Genomic DNA, 22,472 nt, shown 5'->3' on the forward strand with positions numbered 1-22,472 from the left:
TTCTATCCGGCCCGCAGAGCCGAAAGAGTGGAGGGTTCTCTTGCTCTCCCCTCCGCTCCTTTACTTTGAATTTATATTAGTTCACACAAACACTCCATCCATGCTTTTGTTCCAGCCCTCCGGTCCAGTTTAAGAACCCATTGTGGCCCTCGAGTCAAAAAGTTTGCCCACCCCTGGTCTAGACTCTAGAACGCGAATCTTCAAGACCAGAGGAAGATAAAGATTAGAAATGTAGGTTCCACAGAGTGATAAGAAACCTTCTCTCCAAAATATATTTACATGAAATAAAAGTAACTCAAGGACTGAAAAAAATTGGAGTGTAAGATCCACAACTTACCATGTCTCCTATGATGATACCCTCCCTCCAGCCTCAGGGAACCCTGGGTTAGGTAGTGACTTCAGTAGGCAGCAAGCCTCTGGTTAACAAAATAATGCTACTAATAACTGAGGTTCATACATAACCAACCACCCAAAAGACCTCTGTCCCCTGCTCCTTCAGTCTCCAAGGCACAGTTGTAGGGACAACTCTTTCCTCTTCCCTACTTCCCCCTTGGACTACACCTCACCCCTTTTTATTGTTTTCTCTGTAGGTGGCTCTGGGTACCTTAATGTTTGGAAGAAAGGGATTTGGAAAGCAAAATAAATTTTAAACTAGCCTTCTTTGTCTTCCTAGAAATGTCAATAATTAAATATTGGGGTAGACTCAAGAGTTGTTCCTGACCGCCCAGAACAGCCCCAGTTTCAGCATCGTAAGTCATACATCTTGGGGAAACCCCTCCGTCCTGGGCAAAGAGGGTCAGTTGGTTACCAAGGCTGCTCAGAACTTCACAGCAATAACCTGTGACTGACCTGTGTGTTGCAACACAAGACTTTACATCTCTAAAGTGACATCAGTGCTTTAACACATGGGCTTAGTTTCCCAAGCCCTATCTAATCCCTCACCCTAGCAGGGGTCCTCAAACTTTTTAAACAGGGGGCCAGTTCACTGTCCCTCAGACGATTGGAGGGCCGGACTATAGTTTAAAAAAAAAAAAAAAAACTATGAACAAATTCCTATGCGCACTGCGGGCCCTGGACGAGTCGGCTGCTAAGCAGGACAGGCAGCGGCACCCGGCGGGCCAGATAAATGTCCTCGGCGGGCCGCATGTGGCCCGCGGGCCGTAGTTTGAGGGCCCCTGCCCTAGAGGCTGGATTCTTTTTCCCGTCCAGACAGAGGAGCTGTGTCAGCAATTCCTAGCTAGGGGGTGATCATGGACATCTGCTAACACCTAAACCAGGAACTCCAACTCCACAGCAACCCCAAAGCATGCCACTTGCTGCCCTCTCTGCCCAGCCCTGGTCAGCAAGCTGGTGAGGTCTGGGGGTTGAAGTCAGATTGTCAAAAAGGGAAAGAACTCATCTGAGGTGGTGATGTGCCCTCCCACCAAAAATCACAAGAAAGGGGAACCCCAGATAAATTACAGCCTGCTGACCTTGAAGGACGTGTGGTTTGCGTCCTTCGAGTTACAGAAACACCGGAAATACTGACACGTTAATTTTGGAGTTTTGGGTTCATCGCTGGGCTGACTCACCTTCAGAGCAGAAACCAGGTAAAGGCCCTGATATTAAGATGCACGTAACATGTTCTCCCAAAAGCCACCATGTTTGCGACACTCACAGATCTTGGGAAAGGCTACAGATCATTTCTGCCAGTTATTAGAGATTCAAAGAAAATGCCAAGAATGATATTAATCTCTCCTTGTTATAGAATTTTCCTGCCTGACAAGGTTAAAAAGATAATAAGCAGGGGATACAATCTTCCAGAAATAATCCCAATTAGGACCATTGTCACCTTGACCACTGTGTACAGACAAAAATTTATAATGTTAAATTAGCTATTTAGGTAACCTTGACGAACCTGCACAAACCAATCCTATTTCCTGAACTATGAATAGCCCAGGCAAAAAGTAATTATTGATGCCATTTTTAACTAAATTGTCTGAGGAATTGCCTTAGACCACCTTCTCCCCCAAAGAAAGATTACTGTTAAAATTTTCAGAGATTCATATTTTTGATCCCTGAAACAGCTCTTCCTATCCCTCCCTGTGGGGCTTAGCTTGAATGATTGTGACAGGCTGTTGCAAGATTGCATCACTGACCTTTGCAATTTTCTGGCCACTCCAATTTCCCCCTTCCTCCCCCTGCCCTCTCTCTTTCCTAGGTTAAAGCCCTTTGGCCTACCAGTTTCTCCTTTTCCTGACTTGCTGACTCTGGCATATGGAGAACAAAGCTAAATCAGAACCCCCATATGTACCCCTATTCCCTTCCCCTCACCCCCCACCACACACACACAGGATGATGTTTTATCCTAGTCACAATCAATCCAACTATCCTCTCACTTCTAAGAGTACTCTCCATTCTTCACCTTCTTACCAAACTCTACTCTCACTCTTCTTCCCCTAAACTATGGTGAGCTGAGCTGGCACGGTAGTTGCACCCCCAGATCCAGGGAAGTGGCAAATAACTTTTGAGGACAGCATGAAATGCTTACATTCCAGACCAGCAGACTAACTTTTACAGACAGCTCCTCTTCCATCTTTGTCTCCCCCCGGCCCCCAACTTTGCTTCTCACTTGGGAAAGGGAGCGATTTGGATTTAATGGCAGTTCCCTGATACACAGAAATACATACACAAACACCTGCACGCACAGAGACTCACTCACACGCACACACACACCCCACACCTGTGCATAACAGGGCACCCTCCATGAATAAGTTATCTATCAGGGGACCCTCACAATGCAAGCAACCTGTGAATAAAACCAATCAGGCCAGAAAGAAATGGTATCGGTACACAAGGCCTTAGGCAGAGCCTGGACACCTGCTCAGTTCTGTATCCCTCCCCCTTGCCTTCTCCTCTATGATCCCCCCAACTGTGGGAAGATGACAACCCTTCAGAATAAAAACGAGTGTTTTTTTCCTCTCAGGTAGAACCCCAGATGTCCTCCCTGGCACCCTGGCGCGGTCTCCCCCTCCCAGCCCCCAGTTCACACGGCCCCGGCGTGAACAGCTCGTGGCCGCCCCACCCCCTCCCTGCCCCGCTCCTCCCCCAGGTCCCCCTTCCGGCTCCCCCCACCCCTCCTCCGCCTCTCTGGCAAGCTCGCGCGCCCGGCGCTGGCCCCAACCCAGGGAGCCCTGGAGGCGGGTCCAGGAGGAAGATTTAAGCGACCGCGGGACCTACGGGGTGTCAGCTGTGGAGTCTCCAGCTGCAAGAGCCACAGCGGCCGCAGAGGAGGAGAACGCGGAGCCGGCCGGACCGACGGACGCGCTCACTGCCCAGCTCGCGCTGCCTCCCAGGAGCTCGCTGTGCGGTTCAGGTGAGCGGCTGGGCTGGGCGCGGTGGGGCGCGGGGTCCTTCCTGCGGGGTTGGGGGCGGATGCTGCGGCCACCGGAGCGAGCCATCTCTCAGGTGACTAACGGCCCCCTTTCTGCTCCGCTCCTCCCCAGGTTCCTCCTGTCCCCGAGAGCCCCGAGCCGCGATGGAAACGGTGCAGGAGCTGATTCCTCTGGTCAAGGAGATGATCGGCCAGAAGCCCAGCCGGAGGCTGGTGAAGGTGTACGTGCTGGGCGGCGTGCTGGCCCTGTTCGGCGTGGTGCTGGTCCTGGTGGAGACTGTGTGCAGCCCCTTCACGGCCGCCAGCCGCCTGCGGGACGAGGAGGTCGCCGTGGCCGAGCTGCGGGCCGCCCGGGAGCGCCAGGCCCTGCAGACACAGGCCCTGCAGGAGAAAGGCAAGCAGCACGAAGCCACCCTCTGCAGCCGGGCCCTCGCCCACCGGCAGCACGCCTCCTAGAAACTGTGGGAGCGAGGATGGGCCAGAGGAGAAAGAAAGAGAGCGAGCAAGAAAGAGAGAGAGACGGAGACTGAGACAGAAGCTGATTCAAGCCGGGGAGCGCAGGAGTCCTGAGCTGTGTGGACTTCGGAGAAGCCGCTGCCTGCTAGAACTGAACGAGCTCTCAGATTCACCAAAAGGAGTTTGGGATGGGTTTTGCTGCTGTGCAGCACTGCGGAGGGATGGCATGTCCAAAGCCACGTGTCTTTGAGCTGAGTGCACCTGTCATTTTGCACTGGGGCAGAAGGAGGAGAAATGCTTTTTATATTATTATTGTTATTGTTATTATTTTTACAATGACCATTATTTTGCATTTTGAAAATGAAAACATTTTGTACTATATCTGTGTCTGATTCCTGGGGGGCATGGTTCCCTGGGTGGGCAGGCAGCAGAGGGGGGTGGGCATGCAGGTGAGGGGTCTCCCTGAGTGAGCCAGCCCTCAAAGCGCAGCTTCCTGCAGGTCAGACTACCCTTCCTATCCTCCTGGGAGCTCTGATATTCATATCCCATGCTTCTAAGTCGGTTGAAGATTTGGTTTTGTTTCACGTTGGCAGTGGGAAGAGAGAAACTTCCGTAAGTCCCACCAGACTTAGCATTTTAAGATCAGAAGATCAACTTCTGCGCTAGGAGACATGAATGGGAGGTACTGATCAGTTCTGGAACAGAAAGTGCATTTGTCATTTCACACCCATGCACCAGAGGCTCCTATGGCTGATACCTCTTTCTTCCTAACCATATGTTAACAAGAGAAAGAGGGAGAGGAGGAAGGTGAGGGGGAGGGGGAAAACCAGCCAGCTGATAGGAAACCAGGGAAGGCAAGCTCCCAAGAACCCCTAATTGGATGTCTAGTTCTACCCAGCCTTCCTCCCTAGAAACTCAAATTGCAGTAAGAGACCCTGAGGTTAGAAGGACAAAAGACTGGCTGTCACAGATCTGAGTCCTCTTCCTCCAGGGACCAAGCTGCTTCGCGGTAATAACTAATTCAGTGTGCCTGTCTATAGGGCTCAGCAAAGGAAATTATGAACAATGACTCTTAAAGAGGTAACGAGGGACATGGGCTTGATGCCACTCTCCTTGCAATTTTAATGTGTCTCCTGCCCTAGCCAGGTATAGACAAGTCACTCGTCATCAATAGTGATGCGTTTCTGCCAAACATACCAATGGCTCCTGTCTTTGCCTCTGATCAGACCCTCTCCACCACCACCCCCTTCCACACACCCCTCCATTGTATTTCTGCCAGCTCAAATTCTACCCAGGGTTCCTGGCCCTGATCAAATGTCATCTCTCCCTGAAATGGATCCTTATCGCTCCAAACAAAAGAACAACCAAAAGGGGATGAGAGTAATCAAGGGGAAAGAGACATGTTCAAAGGAAGAGAAGTATATCAGTGGCACCCCTGTTCTCTCTGTTTCCAAATTGGGAACCCCATCCCTATATTAAGATATAGCCTCACCTTCAACGTCCAATCTTGTTCTTCCAGTTGGTCTACCCAAGTGCCTCTCCTTTTAATGTTAATTATTCCTCCTCCCATTTAGCCACCACTGTGACCAGCTCTCAACAGCTGAAACCACCCCCTAGGACATTCTCCCCAAACTCATCCACTGCCAGACTGTCCTTCCTTCATGCACTAACCTAACTGATTGAAACTAAATAGGGAAGGAGATACAGTGCAGAATTTTGGTCCAAAAAAATCAGTTGCACGCTCACGGAATTGTGAAGGTTTATTCTAAGCAGCAGATCATGTGGAAAAAGACATAGGTGTCTTCACCAATTACAAGTCCAATATGAGCCAACAAGCGCTTGTGACAGGGCTGCCAAAACAAAGCAGCACCTTGTTGGTAAAAGCAGACGGTCCAGGAAGAGGGAAGAGGAGGTGGTTTTGTTTTACTTGGCAATCTGCAGGTGGGAAACAAGAGAAGTGAAGTCCCACTGCCTGAGTGCTTGGATTTGCAATCTGACTCCCTCTTTGTGAGTTCTGAGACCTTGAACAAGTAAGTTCCTTATAAACTGCCTACCTCAAGTTACTTAAACTATTTTCTCACCTGTAAAACAGTATCTTCCTCGTGGCCTAATTTTGCAAATTAAATGAGTTAAGTGCTTAGCAGGGGTGGGCAAACTTTTTGACTCGAGGGCCACAATGGGTTCTTAAACTGGACCGGAGGGCCGGAACAAAAGCATGGATGGAGTGTTTGTGTGAACTAATATAAATTCAAAGTAAAGGAGCGGAGGGGAGAGCAAGAGAACTCTCCGCTCTTTCGGCTCCACGGGCCGGATAGAACAGCCAAACGGGCCGGATCCGGCCCGCAGGCCGTAGTTTGCCCACGGCTGGCTTAGAGAGTACCTGGCACATACTAGTACGGTGGACCCTTGAACAATGTTAGGGGCACTGACTTCTGTTGCAGTTGAACAGCCACATGTAGTTTTTGACTTCTCCAAAACTTAACTACTTTCATTATCCATGGGGGATTGGTTCCAGCTACCCCCCTCATCTCGTGGATGCCAAAATCTGTGAATGTTCAACCCCCCTATATAAAATAGCGTAGATCAATGCATATAGGCCCTCCAAATCCGTGGATTCCCAACCACGGATTGAAAAATGTATAAGTATTTATCGAAGAAGCTCTCGGCCCTGAACGGGTGGCTAAATTAGTTGGAGCATCATTCTGTACACCAAGAAAGGTTGCAGGTTCGATTCCCAGTCAGGACACCTACCTAGATTGCAGGTTCCAACCCTGGTTGGGGCACAAACAGGAGACAACCGAACGATGTTTCTCTCACATGGATGTTTTTCTCTCTCTCTCTCTCCTCTCTCTCTCTCAGAACTTAGGTCATTAAGAAATCGGAGCATTTCCAAACATAACACCTTTCTTGTGATGTATAGTAAAAGCCTCATTACTAAAAGCACCCAAGCAGAATTTAGACATCATCTGCCAGGGATGGTATAACATGGAGAGGAAATTTCTGAACTTGGAGGGATGTTAGTCTTATGACCTCTGAGGTCCCATCCTATCTAATAAAAGAGTAATATGCAAATTGACCATCACTCCAACACACAAGATGGTTGCCCCTATGTGGTCAAAGATGGCTGCCCCCATGTGGACACAAGATGGCCACCACAAGATGGCCAGCAGGGGAGGGCAGTTGGGAAGGACCAGGCCCACATGGGAGGGCAGTTGTGGGTGATCAGGCCAGCAGGGGAGAGCAGTTGGGAGGGACCAGGCCTGCAAGGGAGGGCAGTTGGGGGCGACCGGGCCTGCAGGAAGGGCAGTTGGGTGGGAACCAGGCCTGCAGGGGAGAGCAGTTCGGAGGGGGGAACAGGCCTGCAGGGGAGGGCACTTAGGGGTGACCAGGCTGGCAGGGGAGCAGATAGGCATCAATCAGGCTGGCAGGGGAGTGGTTAGGGGGTGATCAGGTTGGCAGGCAGAAGCGGTTAGGGGCAATCAGGAAGGCAGGCAAGCGAGCAGTTGGGAGCCAGCAGTCCTGGATTGTGAGAGGGATGTCTGACTGCCCGTTTAGGCCCAATCCTACAGGGATCAAGCCTAAACGGGCAGTCGGACATCCCTCGAGGGGTCCCATATTGGAGAGGGTGCAGGCTGGGCTGAGGGACACACATCCCCGTGCACAAATTTCGTGCACCGGGCCTCTAATCCAATTATAAGATGATAGGATTCTGTTTAGTAAAACCACCAAATAAGGGTTGCTTCTCTAGAACCCACCATCCCTTCTTCTCTATTTCCAATGCCTCTTTGCTCTTTTTCTCAGCATGCTGACAAAGATTTTCCTTCTTGCTAGATAATTAAAAGTAATGAATTTAATCCTCCAAATAAACTACTTCCTGATTAAATTTATCTAACTAATACTCTTGCCTCTTAGAAAATGCCTAAACCTAGTGGCTGGACCTAATGGTTCTCAAACTTTGTCATAATGAAACATTTATTGCCCTGCTCAGTACAAAACTCCACGGAACTCTGATCTATGAACATAAATAAATACATTATTTTATGTTTTATCAGATGCCAATTTTGCACTATGTTCTAGTGAAAACAAATAGTAAGAATCAACTGTGAGAATATTAAAAAGTTACCACGTTCTTGGGGAAAGTTTGATTGCTCTATAATCACTGCACCCAGAATTCGTTTTAAACCCACTGGCTCAATCAATGACAGTTCACCTCAGTTAAGACACTTTTAAGCCAATCAATCAGTGATACCCCTGAGGGTCAGCCAACCAGGAACTAACTCACCCATAAATAAATTTCAGAGTGCCAGCCATCAACAAATAAATGTCTCCATAAATGATGTCAGCCCACTTAGGTCTCAGGAAGGACACCACTCCCTGAACTCCATACTTCCCAAAAATCAACAATGTACTTACTGAGTTCCTTGGGTAAACTCTATTTATCCTTCAGTCTATTGCCAGATAAATCAGACCCAATACTAATCTGTGCTCAGCTAATTTCATTGAGTTCTCACCATTTCTATGATTTTTAACCAAGCAGGTCATTGTATAAAATTATTAGCCCTTAATCTTTGTATAAACTAATTGGAAATTTTAGTTTGCAGGTGTGCATTCTGGTTAATTATACCTCGGTGCTCGTATAAGGTCCTTAGATATTTGGTTTGGAAAGTAGATCATTGAATAAATAGACATAGATCTATATATTAGACTTTTTGTGTTGGAGGTGTACCATTTGACAACTATTTTTGCCATTAAATTGCTTATTCTCCTGGTGCTCATTTTGCTTTTATTTGTCTATATTAAAAAGTCTCATTATATGTGTTTTTGTTTTGTTCTGGAATACATTGTTTCTCATAGATGAATAAGGGAGTACTTCATATGGAATGGCTCAATAAGTCACCAATCTAGTCCAAGCTGGTCCTAAGGTATAAAGGCAGGAAGTCCATTAAACTGGTGACCAGTTCGGGAAAGGGCAATTGGTCACACTTAGCTTTAGGTTCTACAAAACATTCATGTGGGCACTGTCTTGTCAATGTGTGACAGATTACTTTTAGTCTGCATGCCAGGGTCAGATTGTCAGGTCATTATCTGCATGGCCCACTCCTAACTTTTGCTTATAAAGGGAACCCAAGATACCATTTGCAGGCACACACTCTTACTAAGTTGCCTCTCTTGGGTTCTCCTGTGTCACAACCCCAACTTTCTCTTGGAAAAACTCCTGATTTCCATATAAAGTTGCACTGTAATCCTAACTCTTGCACTTACTTTGATAAAAAAGCATTTTATTTAGAATAACAATGGCCATTATGGAGAACTTTTGGCATTTCAAAATCAACAAATTAATTCATTTATAAGAATTTTTGGCATTTCAAAATCAACAAGTTAATTCATTTATAATGAATACATTTAAGAGGAACCCCAGAAATCTAAAAAGTCAAGTTTACTTCTTTAACTAGTATGCTGAGGTTTAAAAAACAAAATTTGCACTCCAGCATGGTCTTTTCAAAGACTCTAAAACCAACCCTAATTTAATTTCTCTCTCTTTCCACTCATCTTTACATGACCTTTGATGTGAGCCACGCATTTTTCAGTTTTACTGGGGAAAAGCAATCACATTATAAATTGCAAAATCAGAAGGCAGCTCTAAAGAAGTTGAATGAACCATTCTTTGTTTTTATTGTTTTTGCTTATGTTTTTAGTTCAAATAAATAGAATTGTTTTTTTTAAAAAAAGTTAAATTTAAACCTTGGTTTAGAGCCATATTAAGAGTTATAATTAAGGATTTTCCTAAACCACAGGAAGCCAGGTAGAAATCTGTTACATAATTCAAGATTTTATTAGCTAATTATTGTTCTGAACTACAGATCCATACAAGTTCAGTTGTTAGTTCTTCAACTGGAGAAAAAAAGTTGTTTAAAACCAGAAGGGTAAAAAAGAACACATTGTAATAACTCATCTGTGTCAAACGAAGAAAACAGTGTCTTCAGAGAGCAAGAAAAAAATTAAAATACAGTACAAAAGACAATTCCAGAAGCCTTTTTTAAAAAGTTACATTGAATAAAGATTCAAAATTATAAACTAAGTAAAAATGAAAACAGATTTCAAGAAATTTTAAAAGAATATTCTGGAGTAGAACAATAGTTGAAGTTAAGGAGACTTTTTTTTCATTATTACTTTGTTTTGTGTTGTTGTTTTTTCCTTTTTCTTCTTATGGGCTCAAATATGAATAAAGGGACTTAATGAGAAAAAAAATTAATTGAAATCCAAAATGAACTGTTTAGAAAATATTCAATATGTGGGTAGACATTTTCAGAGAGCCTCAGAAAGTAAATGAGCTAGAAATCTTCAGATAACACAACTGTCTTCTGAAAGGAAAACAAGACTAGAAGGTCTTCTATCCTCTGAGAATTGGGAGTCTATAGGTAAATACACTTGCAGATAGTATAAGCAGAAGGGTCACTGGAAGAACCAATGTCCCTTTTTGGCTAAGAAACAGAAAGATGACCATCTAAAATCTGTCCAGTGATGCTGCTCCAAAGGAGACATTAGCACCCAATAACTTCAACCCTTCCTCTAAATTGATGTCCCCAAATCTCATAGAGACCAGTGTGCAACCACATCAATTATAATCGCCATCAAGGTAGAGCTATGTTCAGTTTGGTTCATCACTCTATTCCTAGCTCCTATGCCAGTGCCTGGCACGGACTAGGTGCTCATTAACTCTTTGTTGAATAGTGAATACATAAATGGATGAAGAGAGTGACCTCTTTGTTGACACACTGTTGTCTATGCCTTAATCCAAAAGAATGAAAACCTCTGAATTGGGTATGATGCTCCATCACTAATTGGTGTAAATCAGGCTGGAATTATTATCCCTTCTTATGGAATCCTTACCCTACCTGGATCCTCTTGCAGGCGCCTGCCTGCCCTCTACCATCCATGCTCCTGTTGATGGGATCACCATAATGGTTTATAAGACACATAGGTTATTGCTTAAGGGGGTTATAATTAAGAAATGTGTAGAAATGCTCTTCAATGGTGTTGGGGGAATGAGACAAATACTCGAAAATGGGTCAGCAAGGCAAATTTACTTTTGCACAAAAAGGTGTGCTGCCATTAGCAACAATAGGGCAGGCAGGCACACACAATGAGGATTCTGCTCTCATTTTTATCTATTCCCTGAAGAATTACTGCACCGCATCCTGACTGGCTGAAGGACGTGGCTTTACAGCCTGGCACTAATGTCTAATCTGAGAAAGGCAGCACTTAAGGAAGGAGACTGGATGTCTGTAGGGGAGTAGGACAAACGACCTCTTCTTCAGGAATGTTTACACTTCTGGTTACTTATTAGATTGTTAATTACCCGCCAATCTAATGAGGGGAGTTAATATCTAAGCTATAACTTTGATGGAAAAGACTTCTTAACTCTTACACAGAGAACATTGATTCACTAGAGTCTCTCTTCGTAGGAGGGAAAATCTGTTCAATTCTTGTTTCAATACTTTTCTTTGAGGCAAAGCCAGGAATCCAAGAGCAAACGCCTACTAAAGGTGGGACAGGGGTTCTGCCTGGTGTGCCTTTGGCATGATTAAAGCTCACAATAGTAATGGATAAGTCTCCAGGGCAACCAGGACCACTTCCAAACATTCATGCCCTGGGGCTGCCTCAGGAGGTCCTCTGTCCTCTGGGGAACCCTGATGCTTGCCGCCCAAGATTGGCCCACTCTGGCTTCCCTTTAGGGCTCCTCTCCCTGGCGGGCGTCTCCTGGCTGCAACATGGTCCCAGCACAAGGTCTTCTTCCTTGACCTGGGTTTCACCTTCTTGTATCAGGTGGCAGACCAGCTGGTTCCAGTCCTGAACCAGATCTTCTGACTCCTCCCAGAAACCAACCAACTTGTGAGCAGGAAATCTTGCCCCTCCCCAAAGAGTGGGAAACCGCAGAGGAAGAGAGAGATGAAACAGAAGGGAAGGCAGAGGAGGAGAGAGGGGAAGAAAAGAAGCAAAAGGAAAAAGGAGATCCATAAAAAGAAGTAAAATTTGGTTGAAACCTCAAGGTAAGACTTTTTAAAATCCCATTATGTTTTATAGCATCACCATTGTGTCAGGGCCTAGTTCATAGTATGTACTCAGAAAACCACTATTGAAATAATGGAATAAATTAGAGGGCTGGGCTGAAGAGAGATTTCAGTGTCAAATGCTGGTCAAAGGAAAAAAAATAAAAAAGAAGAAGAAGAAATGCCCACTGAGTTATGAAATAAATGTGTAGGAGGGAAGATGTAAGACAGATGGAACCAGACGCCTGTCACTGGCACTGAGAGCGTTCTGATCATCCTGGGACAGAAAGTTAAGATGGAATGAAAATGTTGCAAAAATGGTTTTTAAAAATGTCTGCACATTCTTTGAAATCCTACAAAGATTGCAGGTCATAAGCATTTTTTAAAAAATTGGCTTTATGGACACAGACAACAGGGGGGTGGGGGCATGAATGGGAGGTGGGGGGGTACTGGGGGAATAAGGACACATATGTAATACCTTAATCAATAAAGAAATTTTTAAAAAAAATTGGCTTTAGCCCTAACTGGTTTGGCTCAGTAGATAGAGCATCGGCCTTGCGGACTGAAGGGTCCCGGGTTCAATTCTGGTCAAAGGCATGTACCTTGGTTGCGGGCACATCCCCAGTGGGAGGTATGCAGGAGGCAGCTGATCGATGTTTCTCTCCCATCGATGTTTCTAACTCTCTATCCTTCTCCCTTCCTCTCTGTAAAAAATCAATAAAATATATATATTTTTTTTAAATTTGCTTTAACCCGATGACAGAGCACAAACATCAGGCTATCTCCTGGGAATTGCTAAAAGTGCTGGAAACTGCATCTTGCAGCCAGTCATCAGCCAGTTGAACATTATTAATGTGGAGATCGGGAGCTTTGAGAAAGGCTCATTTTATTTATTTATTTTTAAAAATATGTTTTATAGATTTTTTTTATAGAGAGGGAGGGAGAGAGATAGAGAGCTAGAAACATCAATGAGAGAGAAACATTGATCAGCTGCCTCCCGCACACCTCCCACTGGGGATGTGCCCGCAACCAAGGTACATGCCCTTGACTGGAATCAAACCTGGGACCCTTCAGTCCGCAGGCCGATGCTCTACCCACTGAGCCAAACCGGTTAGGGATGAGAAAGGCTCATTTTATTTCGACAAGTCTTGTTCAATGGACCAAGGGAGGCCTGAAGTTGTCAGTCAAAGTTCTTCAAGTACTCTTCACCTGTTCCTTAGTCCCAGTCCTGCCAGGAGGCTCAGGACACTAGGATACGGGCCTTCTGAGCTTTAAAAGGGCCTGTGTAGAGCGAATTCAAAAGCACTTCTTTCAGGCCAGTTAGAGAAATGCTGACAGGAACAGGAAATGCCAGTCCCCACTCCCACCATTTACCCGAACCCTCACTTGCCATCAATAACAGTATCACCCAGAAGCTTGCGGTTTACTGATCCCGTCTTGGAGGGATTTAAACAGCTAGACTCAGGCTTTGGAAAGTGTCTACAGACAGATGATGGTGATGTGTTTTCCCGACAGCTGGCTTTTAAGAGTCCCGCTCCCCCAACTTTTCCAACAGAGCTTAAGAATTCAGAGGGACACGCTTGAAGTGGGCTTTTTAGTGCCTGTATTTCTCGTTGGGGTTTGTGTGAGTAAATCAAAGTCAGAAGCTGGAAGGAAGGTGGAGAGACAGAAGGATCTCACTTCTGCTTGCTTGCCAAGATGTAAAAGGAATTGCCTTTCCCTCTGTAGCATGATAGGAAAATAAAACCCGAAAAATCCAAGGTTGCTCTTTATATTATTTCAGTACAGCTAAAAGCTTCCTGCATCCAATTTCTGAGCTGGAACAAATCTTAATGCTAATCTAATTTAATTCCTCTCATTTGCCAGGTGAGGGAATTAAAGCCAAGGCAAAGGAAGGGCCTTGTCCAAGGTCACACATATGTCAGTGGTGGAGGGGAGTCTGGGACTCAATTCTCCTGGTCCCACCCGGGGTCTTTCAGGAAACCACCCAAACTTTACAGGAAGATGCCCCAGATGCTCGAGAACTCATAAATACTGGATCTGCTAATTAAATAAAATATTCTGTTAAAAGTTGATCCTGGCCTGGCCAAAATGGAAAGAGAGGAAAGATTTTCCTAATAGTTAAGATTTTCCAGAATCTGTTTTGTAACTGTCAGGGGACTAGATATCATGGAGAAGGATTTAAGGCAGGTTTGTCCTAAGAGAACTAGAATATTTTACATTCCTACCATTAATCCAGGGTTACATATCTCATCTCTTTATATAATCTCATGACATCTCCATTTTACAAATAATATTTTTTAATTTGCTCAGATTCACAGAGGGAATCACATAGTCTGCATCTCTCCTTAGTAGGCCCAGGACCACAATCTGGACTAACGTGGGTACTTGTAGTTCAGTGGCCACTCCCCCATATGCTCCAATTTCCGTCTACGTGAGGTTCCTCGGGCATGTTGTGCTATTTCTAGACCCCTTGCCTGAACACAGGGAGTTCCCTCTGCTTGGAATGCCCTTCCCCCAACTTCATCTCCATAACTTGTACTTAGCCTTCAAAACTTAACTCCAGGGCCACCTCCTCCCAGAAGCCCTTCCCCTTCTCTGGGCTGATTTGGATGGCCTGTTCTGTATTCCTCTAATAACTTCTCATCTGCAAAAGATGGTTAAGATATCCAACATGAAAACGGTAACAAGAATGAAATGAGATCATCATCATGAAAATGGCTAGCACAAGGCAATATGCGCATCCTTATTATAGTGTATTATTAGCTATTGTGACTTTTAATTTACTTGCCTGCCTGCCTTATGTTTAACTACAACTTCCTTAAAGGAAGATAGCAAATATTGCTCAGCTTTTATATTCCTGGCACCTAGCATAGCTTAGATTATTTATTAGTGCACAATAAATGTTTGGAAAGACTGGATGAATAAACGAATGAAATATTTTTCGTCCTTTCCTTCCATTAAAATGATTTAATGTCTCATTTCCACACTCTTGACTCTTGGGTAACTTAGGGGAGAAAATAGAAGATGTCACAAGTTTCCCCTCATTTCAAGCCTGACAGTCTACTCGAAAGAACTACCTACCTAGGGTTAAACGTGGGAGTTGAAAAGCCACATTCATTTCTGCTTTCATACAAAAGGCACTTATCACAGTAGGAGAATTGACATGCTATAAAACACAAGGTCAAAGAGAACTGGAATGGAAACAATAGCGGATAAGAGATGTCAACACTCTTTTGCAAGAGGGAAAGTAAATGGACGAGTGATACGTGACTTAGCAAACTGGAGACAGCTGGAGGAAGCCCAAGTGCCCATGGCAGGAAGCCAACAAGAAGTCACAGAGCCCAGGAGAGTCTCAGGAACCAGGGCATCGGGATCTCAGAACAGAGAGGGACAGAGGGGCCAACCATAGAAGACATTCCAGATCCCCTCTCCTGCCCTCCAACGGAAGAAGGAAAGTCTCTATTTTGGAAAAACTGGCCTAAGAGGCAGCAGGCTCAGCAGAGCGTGGGTTTAGGCATGGAGCTAGAAGCAGGATTAGAGAAAGACTCCATCCTGAAAGATGAGATTCCCCAGCTCCTTGTTCTGGCTCAGCTCCCGGAACACCAACAGCCGGGTTTATATCCCTCTCCAGCCCACACTAGGCAGAAAAACTAAGGATTCCTCTGTGTAGAAGATATTCAACCAAAAGGAAAACAACTAACGGCCCTGATATTAGGGGTCCCCCAAATGAAAATGTCCAGTAACCTCTGGATTATACTACATTAGAGCCAACAGTTAGCAAGCCCTGCCGGTCCACACAGAGCTTCCAACAGCCCAGGAATGGACTCCAAGGATAATCAATCATGGAATAAAAGCCTCTGACATTGAAGATAAAAACTCCAAAATAATAAAGAGAACAGAAGAAAGAGTTAATTCACAACAACATCGAAATTATCCCTGAGATAAGGAAAAAACAGGGCCTCCATGAGTGAAGACCAGGAAACTGGTGTTTTTAAAAAGTAGTAGGGAACAAGAAAAAGCTTTTTTAAAATAAAAAAAATGCAACTAGAAATATAAATTTAAATGAAGCATTGCAAGATAAAATTGACAAAATCTCCTGGAAAGCAGGTCAAAAAGGAAAATAAATTTAAAAATAGGACAATAACAATAAGAAACTGACAAGGATCAATCCAGGAGCGCTGACATCTTCTAATATGAATTCCAAAAAGAGAGCACAGAGCAAACTGAGTAAAATACATTAACCAAAAAACGAATGTCTCCAAAATTTCCCACAATGAAAGATTTGCATTTTCCTATGGTAAGGCCCCAGTGTATACTCAACACAATAAATGAAAAAAACTCTCCCCAAAGTACATCGTTATAAATGTTAGAACCCCAGCAATAAAAGGATCCCAAGAGTTCTCGAAAGAGGAAAACCAGTTCACAAACCAAGGGTCAGGAATCTGGGCAGCAACTGGTCTTTGCAGGATCAACACTGGAAGCTGGAGACCGAAAGGCAATCCGGCAGTGTCTTCCACTTCCAGGAGAAAATAATCTCCAACCTAGAAATCCCTACCCAGCCAAACCATGAATCAAGGCAAGGGTGAAATAAGGACACGCAGGCAGGAGCTGTCACCCTGGGGTTTATGTGGCCATGACTTGATGGATGGGTGCCCATATGAAAATGTTAAAAGTAAAATAGCACTCCTGCATCCAAGGTCTCAAAGAATTTCCTTACCACTTAGGGAAAGTTAACCGGGAGAGAAGTCGGAGTTCCCATGTGGATGGCAAAGGGATGTCCCAGCGACCAGCCTATCAAGCTTCTACTGCAAATTGGCACAGCAGGATTGAGGGCTCCAAGAAGGATGCCACCAAGGAAAAAAAATCAGATTATCCAATTAATTTAACCGATTTATTTTTCTAGCTCTTGTCAGAGGATTTGGAGAACATGGACGACTAAGCAAGCAAACAAACAAAAGTGTGATTGTAAACTCTAGTAAAGAGGGAAGGTGGGAAGAATAAGTGAAAAGAAATGCAATCAGTACATTACATTGCTGAGCTGTAAACAATTAGTAATAATAATATGAACACTGATTTAATTAAAATGATGAAAGAATAGTACTAGGAATCTAGAAGAAAGGAAATGAGTCTCTACATGTGTTGTTAAAAAAGCAAAATCTTAATATTTCTTAGTAGAAAATCAATAAATAATTTCTAAAATTGCATAATCAAAGAACAGTAGTAAAAGCATATTGTTTTAAAATACGTGGTTAGCCCTAACCGGTTTGGCTCAGTGGATAGAGCGTCGGCCTGCGGACTGAAGGGTCTCGGGTTCGATTCCGGTCAAGGGCATGTACCTGGGTTGCGGGCACATCCCCAGTAGGGGGCGTGCAGGAGGCAGCTGATTGATGTCTCTCTCTCATCGATGTTTCTAACTCTCTATCCCTCTCTCTTCCTCTCTGTAAAAAATCAATAAAATATATTTTAAAAATAAAATAAAATAAAATAAAATACGTGGTTAATTCTCAGAGGAAACAAATAAGATTTAATAAAGGGGTTGCCAGTATGGCTCAGCTGGTTGGGCATCATCCACTGCACCAGGAAGTTGCCAGTTCGATTCCAGGTCTAGGACAGATGCCTAGGTTTCAGGCTCCATCCCCGGTAGGGGGCGTGCAGGAGGCAGCTAATTGATGTTGTGCTCTCACATCAATGTGTTTCTCCTTCTCTCTCTCTCTCTCTCTCTCTCTCTCTCTCTCTCTCTCTATCTATCTCTCTCTCTCCCCCCCCCCTTCTTCCCCTCTCTAAATCAATAAGCCACTCTTTAAAAAACAGAAAGGGGGGGGTGCTCTGAAACGAGGTTAGGGCATGGAGATATGAGGAGTAATGATTGCTGTTATTCATAAGCTTTTATAGAAATTATTTTTTTTTGAGAGAGACAGAAAGTTCAATCATAATGGCGGACTCCCATGGATTACATTCAATCCACCAGTCAACATGTTGATGCCTGGAGCCTTTAAATTAAGTCTCAAACAAGCTACAATTAAAGTACTTACCTAATTACCCAGAGCAGTTTATCAGACTGACTGTCCACAGCTTGCTTCAGAATCGCCTGGGGAGCTTTGTAAAAATACAGATTCCTGGGTCTCACCGTTGATGGGTCTGGTTCAACAGGTCCCGTTGGGGTCTGGGAATCTGCCCTTAGTTCCCCCCATGACTCAGTGGCACTGCAAGGTTTAGGAACCACTGGGCTAGAGAAGAAATTGTCAGTGTGCCTACGGAGGGGTGAAGGGGGAGGGAGTTCTGTGCGATTTGTGTGTGTAACTGTTGCTGTGTACATGTCAGTGTATTGTAAGTCTAGCTTTCCCCCTTCCTCTCTCTTGCATCCTCTTTTATCTGAATTTGACTCTTAAGTCCCTCTGGACTGCTGCACACATTGCCAGAAAGTTCCCCACCCTGGTGATTTTTAACCCCTCCGGTCTGAGCTTTCTCTCCCAACCCTGGGGCTCCCTCTGCTGGCAGAAACTCAACATCCTAAACCTAGACCGTGGTGGGCAAACTCATTAGTCAACAGAGCCAAATACCAACAGTACAATTGAAATTTCTTTGGAGAGCCAAATTTTTAAACTTAAACTTCTTCTAACGCCACTTCTTCAAAATAGACTTGCCCAGGCCGTGTTATTTTGTGGAAGAGCCAGACTCAAAGGGCCAAAGAGCCGCATGTGGCTCGGGAGCCGCAGTTTGCCGACCACTGACCTAGACCATGCTTCTTCCATGCCTAATTAGGTCATTTTTCTGGGCTGTTTCCACACCCTCCAACGTCATGACCCCGCCCATCAGACAGAAAGTGGAAAATTCAACCAACCTGGAAGGACTTCATTGCCTTACAGGTGTGAATTGCATTTAAAGATCAGGAGGGAGCAGGACGAGGCAGAATCGAGAGTGAGAGGCACATACTGCAGTCAACCTTCTCCTGAGGAAAAGGCGGCCTTAAGGAGTTCTTCTCCCACCTTCTTCCTTACCCTCACCCTAGAAAGATGAATGGATGTGGAAGACACAACCTTCTGCTTTCAAAAATCAAAGGAAGGAAACACGTTAGGCTGAGAAGCTCATTGGATTGGGAAGCAGAAGACAAGGTTTCAACATCCACCTTCACTTCCCCTCCTCCATTCTCCTTTTCCGGACCCCATGCCACCATCACCGGACCCCATAAAGCATGTCCCTCCGCCAATCATTCCCTTCTGTCTGTGGACTCTAACGGACCTTTCCCACAAGCTGAAAACACGCTCAGCCTGACTCAGTGTCTGGCCTGGGAAAAAATGCTCAGGGACATTTTCATGACAACCTAACTCATTGCTATAGTAAACATCAAAACCCTCCTTTAGATCTACACACCTCTCAACGCCTCAAAAATATTCCCTCCGTGCCCACGCCGAACATTATTTCCTCGTGCAACCTCACTCTTCTAGCCATAGCATCTGGCTTTAGCTCCTTCGGAACTCTCCGATGCAGGTACCCAGTGATTCCTACACACCAGACCCAGTGCATTCTTGTCACTTCTCACCATCCTTGGACTCTCAGAAGCTTCGAAGCTGTGACCTGTCCCATCTCAAGGAGACCTCGTGGGATGCGCTATTTCCTTCTTTACGCCCCCACTGGAGACTTCCACGATAGCACTAGTAACACTTCATACATTTCACTTATTTCCACGCCTGTCAGGAAAGCATTGTGTTTTGGGTTTGTTTTTCATTCATAGTACCTGACACGTCGTAGGCACTAAATAAATGTCAGCAGATGCAACCTCCACTCAGCCATGTGGGAGGCATGTGTCCTTGTCCTCCTTTCCTACCCAGAGTCCTTTGGGAGGCAGTCTGTGGCCAGGCTCCTGAGCTCCATGGTGGAGAAGGTAAATGGGTGGTCTCACCTCTACTCTCAGTAGCCCACGGTCAAGGATGTCCTGCCCACACCTGAGGCACAGCTTCCCTGTGTTCCCTAAGCTCTGTGCCACATCTAAGAATCTCAGATAAAACATAAGATACCCAGTTACATCTGAATTTCAGATAAATAATGAAAATGTGTTAGCATAAGCATATCCCCTGCAATAGTTGAGATTACAGGTATCCTAAAAACGCATTCATTGTTTACCTGCAAAGCAAAATAAATGGGTGTCCTGTACTTCCATCTGCTACATCTGGCAGCCCTGCTTCCCACCTGGGAAGCAGTTCCCTCTAATGCTGGTCCCTGGCACCCTAAGAAAGCCACCGGCTATGGCTGCTGTGCCAACTCGCTGTGCTCCCTAAAAGCCGGGCAGAGCAACCAGGGAACAATGCTGAGAGGTGGTTTTTGCTGGAGTCAGTCCTCTCAGCTGTGTGGGACTCGCCCTCCACTCCCTTGTGTATCAATGTTTCACCCATGTCTTCAGGCAGTGGCTTCTTCAGTTACTGTGTGGACTCTGCCCTCCTCCATGGCTGATACCAGTCCACGGGAGCAAGGCCAGATGGAAAAACCTGACAAACCCGCTAGGACATGTTCTGAGCTGCCTCCACTCCACCCCCACCGAGGGGCAGGGATCCACGCTGGCTCCGGGCCTCATTAGGATACTGGCTCTTCCCCAAGAGGCTCCTAGCTCTCCCAGACACAGGTGGTCTGCCCCACCAGCGCCCCCACCACTGACCACAAATGACAGGAGGGGACAGGACAGCGCACACAGGGCACCCCTAGTTCATTGTTCCACATCGGAGCTTCCATCCATTCGGTGGAAAATAAGAGTAAATCTGTTCATTAGGAGGAGGGTCATGCAGAGAGTTGATGAATGATAACCTCTTCCCCCGGGGAGAGAGAGGAAAGGGAGGAGGGAGAGGAGAGAAGGAATCCCTGTTATCAGAAGAAACCATAGTCGTGTCCACCGCTGGGAACAGATTTCAGTGGCCTGGCACAGATTTACAAATTCCTCCTAAATCAGCCCTAGGGAACTGGCCTGGGGTGGCGGGGTGGAGAGAAGGGGGAATTTTATACATTCTAACGTTATGCCAAGATCCTTTCCTGTCTCAACAGATGCGTGTTATTCTCCCAGGGAAGGCAGCGCCTCCCAACAGGGAGCGTTCACCCACCAGTTACTCTGGGTCTGCCCGCTATTCCCCTGGCAGGATTCATTTTTAAAAAAAGAGGCCTCTTTCTTAGCAAAGCTGCTGAACAGCCCTGAAAAGCACAGTAGCGGCTTGGGTCTCAGAAATGACAGGAACTCCTCTGGAGATCCGCATGTTTAGGCCACATGAATGCAAATTTCCCCCTGGCTGCTCCTTCTCAAGTGTTTACCTTCTCCTAGTAGTCCTCCCAGGCCTGGCCCATCCCCCAGAGACCCTTTCCCTTCAACCCCTGTGTTCCTCTCACCTTGTGGCTTTTTCTGGACCCCATTTAGTTGGTTGGGAATGAATGCCTGGCAGGCCTCCCACCTGCACCTGCAGCTGAGGGGAACCCATTCTCTGTGGGTTTCTGAAAACTGCCAGGTTGTGTTCATGGTATTTCACAGAAAGCCTGCTCTGAAATGTAGATAGTCAATGCCCTGCAAAGAAGCGGTGGCACGCAGAATGGTAGCTCTACTCTTAATTTTTTGAGGAGTCTTCATACTGTTTTCTTTACATATCTACTAGAGGCCCGATGCACAAAATTCGTGCAAGAGTAGGCCTTCCTTCCCCCGGCTGCCGGCACCAGCTTCCCTCTGGCACCCGGGACCCAGGCTTCCCTTGCAGCCCTGGCTTCGTTCAGAAGGACATCCAATCTAATTAGCATATTATGCTTTATGTATATATATATATATACATACATATATATGTGTGTGTGTGTGTGTGTGTGTATATATATATATATATATATATATACACACACATATATATATATGTACATATATATATCTATTTGATTTCAGAGAGGAAGGGAGAGGGATTGAGATAGAAACATCAATGATGAGAGAGAATCATGGATTGGCTGCCTCCTGCACACCCCACACTGGGGATGGAGCCCACAGCCTGGGCATGTGCCATGACCTGGAATTGAACCATGACCTCCTGGTTCATAGGTCTATGCTCAACCACTGAACCACGCTGGCCAGGCCATACTGGTTTCCATAGTGGCTGCACTAACTTAGTTTCCCACCAGCAAGAAAGAGGTTCCCTTTCTTGCACACCCTCTCCAACACTTGTTATTTCTTATATTTTTTTATAATAGCCATTCTAACAGGTGGGTCCCAGAAGGGAAAGTGGGGAGGGGAGGGAGCAGTGGGTAATTGGGGTCAAATATATGCTAATGGAAGGAGATTAGACTTCAGGTAGTGAAGCACACAGTAGAGTACACAGATGTCCTATTATAATGTTGTACCTCTGAATATTCTATAATACTATTAACCAATGTTACCCTGATAAATTTAATTTTTCAAAATGGGAAGCAGCACAGAGGAGTGGAGTACACAGCTAGCTTCAGTGCTGTGGCAGTGAAAGCAACTTTACTTGCTTGGAGAAAATTTGACTCGAAAGAAATGCGAGGTGAAATGGTTGTGTTTCCTTTCATATTTTTTAAAAGCTCTAGAAGAGGACTAGGGAGTGAGGCTGACAAAGTGA

The 22,472-nt window shown here is 45.4% G+C and overlaps 3 protein-coding genes across 4 annotated transcripts in view; 2 read left to right on the top strand and 1 right to left on the bottom strand.

Moving 5' to 3' along the window:
* LAMB3 (laminin subunit beta 3) overlaps positions 1 to 22,472 on the bottom strand; it is a 107,438-nt gene that overhangs the window by 57,119 nt on the left and 27,847 nt on the right. The window contains exon 1 of one of the 2 annotated variants that reach the window (XM_080647920.1): positions 3,220 to 4,067. The exons of the other annotated variant lie outside the window; for it this stretch is intronic. The gene's annotated coding sequence lies outside the window, so the exon portion shown is untranslated. Of the gene's footprint in view, positions 1 to 3,219; positions 4,068 to 22,472 lie in introns of those variants that run through there. 2 annotated transcript variants of the gene reach the window in all.
* G0S2 (G0/G1 switch 2) lies at positions 3,518 to 4,208 on the top strand (the record flags this gene model as incomplete). Its single annotated transcript, XM_080647932.1, has 1 exon — positions 3,518 to 4,208. One exon carries the CDS (start codon positions 3,518 to 3,520, stop codon positions 3,827 to 3,829), a length of 312 nt encoding a protein of 103 aa, XP_080504058.1. The 3' UTR covers positions 3,830 to 4,208.
* HSD11B1 (hydroxysteroid 11-beta dehydrogenase 1) overlaps positions 11,764 to 22,472 on the top strand; it is a 37,061-nt gene continuing 26,352 nt past the window's right edge. Inside the window, exon 1 of the mRNA XM_080647931.1 lies at positions 11,764 to 11,880. The gene's annotated coding sequence lies outside the window, so the exon portion shown is untranslated. The remainder of the gene's footprint in view (positions 11,881 to 22,472) is intronic.

This window comes from Plecotus auritus (assembly GCF_963455305.1).
Source record: "Plecotus auritus genome assembly, chromosome: 12".
Lineage (NCBI taxonomy): Eukaryota > Metazoa > Chordata > Mammalia > Chiroptera > Vespertilionidae > Plecotus > Plecotus auritus.